Raw genomic sequence first — 8,283 nt, 5'->3', positions numbered from 1 at the left:
ACACACATACATACCCCACACACATACATACCCCACACACATACATACCCCACACACATACATACCCCACACACACATACATACCCCACACACATACATACCCCACACACATACATACACCCTCACACATACATACCCCCACACACACACATACATACCCCCACACACATACATACCATCCACACACAGACATGCATACATCTTACATACATACACATACATACCCCCCCCCCACACACACACACACATACCCCACACACATACATACCTTCACACACATACATACCCCCTCACACACACATACATACCCCCTCACACATACATACCTCCACACACACACATACATACATACCCCCTCACACACACATACATACCCCCACACACATACATACCCCCACACGCATACATACCCCCACACACATACATACCCCACACACATACATACCCCACACACATACATACACATACATACCCCCACACACACATACCCCACACACATACATACCCCACACACACACATACCCCACACACATACATACCCCCTCACACATACATACCCCCACACACACACACATACATGCCCTCACACAAATACATACCCCCACACACATACATACCCCCACACACATACATAGGTACACTGTATTATAGGGTTACCACTAAGTAAATTTTCTGCATGGTTTCTGAGACCTAGCCACCTCGTGTCACGTCAGATCGCCCTTTGCCACCAGTGATGCCTGACACACGTGACATGACATAACATGATGTGATGTGACATAACGTGATGTGACATAAATGATGTGATGTGCTCATTAGTCTTGTGTGCGTGCGATGGTCCGTGTTCACTTGGATGCGTTGTAACATTGCAGCTGTCGTTGGAGCCTGATTCTCCGCATGTGTTTCTCAGCGCGGGAGAGGACGGGGTCATATTTGAGATTGATGTCAGACAGAATGAGAAGCCAAACAGGTGAGGGCTTCCTACATCCCCCCGCATCACATGTCTTCTCTCAGATTGTAATCGTTGTCATCGTCATCATCACCATCATCGTTGTCATCGGAATAGCAGAGATTAAGTGACAAAAAATCTGATCATTCATTACTGTCAACTTCTTCATTGTCGGTTTTTATTTTTGTTCATAAATGGTAAATTGGAAATGACAGGATGTTTTGCCATCTGCGTGTATATGTATAATGCATGGACATTTAGTTTTATGGCGTTTAATATTTTAAAATTACAGATAAGAGATTGTGCATCTGTGTAACCAAAAGTATACAAGTAACAAGATCTACCCATGATATAACCTGACTTTTTATTGCTTAACCTATAGGTCACGAAAACTGTAATTGAAATAGAGGTAGAATCGAACTGAGATTTGAGATTGTTTTAAAGAATCGGATTAAAATTTAGTAAACAACATTAACACACCAGCCCAACCCTACCATTTCTTACGCACAGTAAACAGTGTAAACAGACCAGCACAACTCGACTATGATACACAAACAGTAAACACTGTTAACAGACCAGCACAACTCTACCAGTATCTTACACACAGTAAACACTATAAGCACACCAGCGCCAGTAACAACTGCTGATTTCTCTGTTTCAGACTGCTGACGTGTAAGGAAAACAACAAGAAAGTTGCACTGTACACGATACATAGCAATCCAGGCAAGCCGTATGAGTTTGCCACCGGTGGCAGGGATCAGTATGCCAGGTGTGCATCCTTCTCACCTGTAATTAGTGACTGATGGAGCCCTTCTACATAAAGTCGAGTGAGATTCATGCATGTCTGCCTCAGGATTTAGGGAATTTTTTATTTCTGTGTCACACATGTAATTATAATGCAGTACATGTTGTTAGAAAATAGATATTAACATAATTATGTTGATTTACGTTTTGCTAATTAAGCTATTTCATCAGCTTGCAATCATGGCTGTAGATACAGTTAGACAGTTCCTTGTATAGTAACAGACATGTTTGTGTGTTCGAGTTACATATGTGTAATGAGTTAAACTACGTTGGTTGGTGAAGGGAGCAAGACCTGGTTAAATACTGCATTTAATTATATAGCATTAGGTTCACGTAACCAAGGTCAATCGCCACCTAATTTACACTAGTTCTTGAAGGATGCAGAGTGTGTGAGTTCTACCAGCCAGTACATCGTAATATAACCCAGTCAAAAATATCTTGACCTGTTGTTAGGTAGCAATGTTTGTTCAGCGTTGTTTACACGATCGTGCGTCGTGACGACGGAACGCGATGTTTTTGCAGGATCTACGACAAGAGGAAAATAACGAGTGATAGCAGCGTGCTAAACAAGTACTGTCCCCACCATCTGCTGGGAGCCGAAACGAGAGCCAACATAACGTGTCTAGTCTATAACTATAATGGATCGGGTAAGCACTGTCTCACGGCGCCTGTGTCGTAGGGTAAACATGGCGTGCTATTAATAACTTTCTCATCTATGTTAGTGACGGTGTCCATAGACACGTGGCTAACAATTACATAAGTGCTTTTGTGAGGTACCTATAGAGGTATGGGTAGTAGTTACCCAGAATGCATGAGCATAACGGTAACCTGAGTTGCCCGAGGTATCTGTTGAACTCATAGCTGGATGGATGGCTATTATAAGGTGTTCTGTGGAAAAATTTAGTCGTGTTAAGATTTCAGATCTTGAATTGAGTTTTGGAATTAGTGTTGCAGTTGAAGGTGCAATGCAATGCAATGTGATGGTTGTTGCTATTAGTGATTGATACCACATATGTTTACTTGCAAACGGTCTCCATTGAAAATTAAAAGTGCACGAAATGCAAAGAAATATTGATGAAATGTCTCACTATGTCTTACGCTCATAGGGTCTATGTCCCCTAGGGTACTATCGGAGGGTACCCACTACCCTGGGTACGGTTCGATATATATCGGAACGTACCCTGGTAACTCGCTCATAGGGTCTATGTCCCCCAGGGTACTGCCGGAACGTACCCTGGGTACGGTCCGGTATACCGGAACATACCCTGGTAACTATTTGATATGGTTAGGGTTAGGGAGTAGGCGTAGGCGACTCCCTAGACTCGTTAGTGGAGTAGGCGAGGTACGGTCCGGCATATTAGATAGTGGCAGGGTACGTTCCGATATATCGAACCGTACCCAGGGTACCCTCTGATAGTACCCTGAGGGACATATAGACCCTCTCAGCATGTCTTACACATTTACATCTATGATATTTACAGTAGGCCTAATAACCCGCATTACGACAACCCGAATTATGTATGAATTCACACATGTAATTTGTAGGTTATGACGATTTTACTCCCTAGGAATTTCTGAAGGCATATTGTTTAAGGATGGTTAAGGGAGGGCCTGGGAGGGGAGGGGTATACCAATTTGAGTTAATTACATGTGTTGTAAGTGGCCCCAGTACTCAGGTCAACTTGATTACTTTGCAGACAAATGCATGAAGCTAGAAAAAGAGCATGCCTGTGTTGAGATTGTCAAATGTGATCATGTGGAGCGTGACGTCCACGCGAATTTGCGCATTATGAAAATTTTTACTGTGAAACATTATGTACATGGCATGGGGTATTATTGTATTACTAATTGTGTGCAATAGTGAGCTGGTATCACTACATATACTACCCTAGGAGAACAACGCTGAGCACTGACAGAACGTCCTTGGTTAAAAATTTTCCCACAATTAATCATTTTCACATGTAGTGGTTCTAGTCAACAGAGCAGTCAGTAGTTGCGTAGATATATTTCCAGATTACGTGTACTTACGCTGACACTTGTGTGTGATTTTGTTACAGAATTGCTGGTGAGCTACAATGATGAAGATATCTATACGTTTGATACGAGTCATTCAACAGATGCAGAGCACCAGCATAGATACCAGGGACACAGAAACAGCGCTACAGGTATGTGCGTAATTCACCCATCTGCCTTAGCTAGATAACAGCAGGGTTTCTGCCAGGATGGTAAAAGGGTAAAATTCCATACCTAAAAAATATTTCTAGGGTATGGATCCATACCCAAAAATATTTGCATAATTTCACATTAATTCAACAAGAAAGTCACTGGTTCAAACATGATAGTCACTTGTTTAAAGCACTAGTTGGTATCCAAATAAGGAGGCGGTTTAATGTGATTTCCTAAGGCGGTCGCAACATGAATCCATATAATTTGACTTCAAATTTATTCTCAATTAATCATTGAACACCCATCATTTTGGTTCATACCCAAAAAAATTTCTAGTGGAAACCCTGAACAGCACCTTCTTTATTATGTGTTCATTATTGCAGTGAATAGAGTGCACTACTATCAAGAGCGTATTAAGAAGGAGAGCGTACAACGGTGAAATGCTGAAACCATGTTGCAGTATTAGTCAAATTAATAAACTTTCCCCGTTTTATTTTGACGATTCTTTGCAGTATTATTGATCAGCTGTCCTACCTTAATTTGTTAATATAAAACAAACCGCATGTCCCTATGATGCCTCTACGCTGAGATAATGAGCGGTGAAAATCTGGTATTTTCGTCGAAAAACAACTCGAGATCAGTGTTTACTGCAACTGTCTCTCGTTTTGTGGACTGTATGTTGCTTCCGGTTTGAGGTTTTTCGAAGCTATCGCCAGAACGAGAGACAGTTGCAGTAAACACTGATCTCGAGTCGGTTTTCGGCGAAAATACCAGATTTTCACCGCTCATTATCTCAGCGTCGTAGGGACAAGCGGTTTGTTTTATATTGGCAAGGTAGGATGATCAATAATACCACAAAGAATCGTCAAAATAAAACGGGCAAAGTTGATTAATTCGACTAATACTGCAACATGGTTTCAGCATTTCACCGTTGTACGCTCTCCTTCTTTATACGCTCTTGCTACTATGGTTCTTTTAGTGTTGCTTATTAAGTTATTGTTTGTACATTGCATATTTGCAATATTGCAATATTGTTTATTTATTGTTTATTGCATGGAAGGGAGTGATCTACTATAAACCTTACAGTATTGTTCATCATGTGTTCATTATTGCAGTGAAGGGATTGATTTACAATGGTCCGTTTAGTGTTGCTCATCGTGTGTTGAGTATTGCATTGAATGGACTGAGCAGTTTACCATGTGTTCATTATTACAGTGAAGGGTGTGAAATACTGTAGTCCCTACAATGTTGTTCATATTGCATGTTCATTATTACAGTGAAGGGCGTGAACTACTACGGTCCTTGCAGTGAGTTCATTGTTAGCGGCAGTGACTGCGGACATGTGTTCCTCTGGGATCACGATACGGAGAGGATAGTGAGCTTTCTTCGTGCGGACGAGGGAGGTGTGGTAAGCCATGCATGTTATTACAGAGCGTTCTCTTCTTACGCATCGTCATCGTAAGTGGAGGGTGCTGGTCTTATCGCATCGTTTGTTTTGTGATGTTCGTATAGCAGTCCGGCTCACAACTGCATGCATGTATATTTAGATGATATTTTGTTCGAAACATATGTAAACTATATTGACAGAATGAATGTCAACTGAGTTAACAACCAACAAAGAAGCTAACTGCACCAACCGGAGACGGGTAGAGCAACTAAACATGCGGTGGATTAACAGTGTACACACGTACCATCATTATAGTAATTGCTGTTTGTGTCGTAGTTTGGCCGACGGTAATGTGCGAAAACAAACACGTGTTGCGTAATTACAAATTGATTGAAACAGTTTCGAATGCATATCAGAAGCTTAGTAAATGATAAGTCTAACTTCTCTGGTTCATGAAGCTTTTCGGGTGTGCACCCATGAAAAACCACGTACAAACTGGTCTAGCTCGACTGGCCTATCAACTATATCCAGGGGGCGGGGGGCCGTAGTTGTGTTATGTCACTCAGGTGAGTCAATTCTACACTCTTCTAGGTGAACTGCCTGGAGCCACACCCGCTCTACCCGGTGCTTGCGACGAGTGGCCTCGACAACGACATAAAGGTCTGGGTGCCGTCACTAGAAGAAGCCAACCCAATGTCGGAGCTTAAGTTGGTGGGTGGCGTCGCTTCAAATAGTTATTCATGTATATATGCGCATCTCAAACTCCCATGCGTGCACACGATAGACTGGTACTTGTATGATGGTATTATAGTTTGAACATCACTATTTCTATTAGACTATTTCGCTATTGTCTCATAAGAGCACGCACGACGACAGATTTCGGTCGTCATTCCATGTTGCTATTCACAAAAGATAACACTATTCTCTTTTGAATATAAAGTAGTTGCTTTCTTATCATATAATTTTATTTCACGATAATTTCAAAATATTAACTTGGAGCGACAGTTTCGATGGCATTTTTTCTAAATTCATCATGCTTGTTGAATATTGTCATTCTATTGAATTTCAATATTCCTATTGCATGTCATGTTGTCATTTCATGCAATTTCATGTTATGCCATTTCGTGTCGTGTATGTGAGAACGCATGTATGTGTGTATGTCATGCACATAATTATATGTTTTGTACGTTGGCAGACAGTCGAACGGAATCTGAAGCGACGTAAGCGCGACCATCGCCTAGAGGGCAGCAGTGACTTCATCGATGGACAGATGCTCTGGTTTCTGATGCGACAGCTGAGGAGGCGGGCGAGGCGCCAGGTATGGCTTCATCTCTTCTTACTCACACGTGGCGATGTACATACCATAGAACCCTGCACCGGCAATATGTTAAACAAAACAACGTCACATCTGCGGCAATGAACATTAAGGTATGCAGTGGAAACATAAAATAGCCACCGAGGACATGAAAAAGACTCTTGCAGTGGCCACCCTCAGTATCAGCAACATGGTTGGATTAGAGTACCTGTGACCAAGGGCTGAAGTTAGCAGTGTGTCGCAAAGCTACCCTGCTTAATAAGGGAAGAAGAAGAAGAAGAAGAAGAAGAAGAAGAAGAAGAAGAAGAAGAAGAAAAGGAAGAGGAAGGAGGAGACGGAGGAGCATGAGAACGAGAAGGGCACAATGTTATGGACCAGATGCAAACAGAATGCTGGAGATTTATTGCCAAAATGCACCACATTGCAATAAACGATGTATAGTGTATTACACTACCCGTGTTTACTGCAGAAAAGTATGATGGCATGAAGGGAAAATAGTAAGGGCTATAATTATATCAGTGAAATACAATGCCGATTTAGCACCAAAATCTGTATACAGTCAAACCTCGGTTATCCGAACATCAATTATCTGAATTTTGGATTATCCGAACAAGATCTCAAGGTCCCGTGAATATTTAATAAGCCACTAGACCACCTGTGACCCATTGCCGTTGGGTCACCTACTATTCAGAGGTTATGAAGAATTCAAGCTAATTAAATTTCAATATTGCACCGAAATGAAGGTTTATTTTGAGATAATTTAATTATATATTTCAATCCATTCGTGTTATTTATAATTCAAGAAAATACATTTGATAGTTCACTTTTCCTTTGTTTAGCGCTGTAGAAAGATAAATAGGCGGTGCGCGTTTGACGTAACGTTGCCTAGAAACAGTCGGACTGGCAACAGTCGGTACAGTTGCTGACATAATTTGCCTTCCTTATGGCTTCCTTTATTTACGATCAGATTTGTTATTCGAACAATCAGTTATCCGAACAAAATACTCTCCCGTCTCATTCGGATAATCGAGGTCTAACTATAGTGGGTTGCCATGTCTTTGTGCGTCTGAGTAAACTGAACATATGATTCATCCTTTGTTATCTTCTTGTTGCTTATTATTACTGCAGGCTGGTGTGGAATTATGAGGGAGATACAGAAGCCTTCATGCAGTAAGGAGGAGAGGGAAGAAGAAAACGCGGATTTGACAGATGATGTGTGTGCTTTACTTCATTCTTGTTGTTACTGCAGGCTGGGGTGGAGGAGGAAAGAGAAGTACAGGAGTCGTCAAGCAGTGACACCGTTGACAGCGATGACAGTGAGGAGTCAGACATGCCAGCTGCTGTGCAGTGCGCTCCTTCGTAAGCGCCTCCTAGTGTTTGCACACCTACTGCAGTGCAATGCGCTCCGTCATAAAAATCCGCTATCGTTCACGCTCCTTTATTAGCCCCCCTATTCTCTATTCTACTTTGCAAGTGCTCTCTAGGCAGCCTCACACTTCCTCGTAAGTGCCACCTATCGTCCACGGTCTCTCGTAAGCACTCCATATTCTCCACCCTTCTTTGCAAGTGTACCATAGCCGTCACATTTTCTTGTAAGTGCCACCTATTCTCCACGGTCTCTCGTAAGCGCTCCCTATTCTCCACGCTTTCTCCTAAGTTCCCTCT

General features: G+C 42.0%; 1 protein-coding gene across 1 annotated transcript in view; it reads left to right on the top strand.

Moving 5' to 3' along the window:
* The window catches only part of LOC106805666 (DDB1- and CUL4-associated factor 8-like), a 21,637-nt gene extending 13,583 nt beyond the window's left edge, over window positions 1–8,054 (top strand). The window contains exons 8-15 of the mRNA XM_014807357.1: window positions 870–967; window positions 1,608–1,715; window positions 2,273–2,397; window positions 3,808–3,915; window positions 5,194–5,324; window positions 5,895–6,014; window positions 6,499–6,621; window positions 7,868–8,054. Coding sequence (XP_014662843.1) covers window positions 870–967; window positions 1,608–1,715; window positions 2,273–2,397; window positions 3,808–3,915; window positions 5,194–5,324; window positions 5,895–6,014; window positions 6,499–6,621; window positions 7,868–7,981 — 927 coding nt within the window. The 3' untranslated portion in view covers window positions 7,982–8,054. The remainder of the gene's footprint in view (window positions 1–869; window positions 968–1,607; window positions 1,716–2,272; window positions 2,398–3,807; window positions 3,916–5,193; window positions 5,325–5,894; window positions 6,015–6,498; window positions 6,622–7,867) is intronic.
* The last annotated feature ends 229 nt before the right edge of the window (window positions 8,055–8,283 follow it).

This window comes from Priapulus caudatus, unplaced genomic scaffold (genome assembly GCF_000485595.1).
Source record: "Priapulus caudatus unplaced genomic scaffold, Priapulus_caudatus-5.0.1 Scaffold122, whole genome shotgun sequence".
Classification (NCBI taxonomy): Eukaryota; Metazoa; Priapulida; class Priapulimorpha; order Priapulimorphida; family Priapulidae; genus Priapulus; species Priapulus caudatus.
The sequence above is the reverse complement of the archived record's forward strand: the minus strand, read 5'-3'. Positions and strand labels throughout refer to the sequence as shown.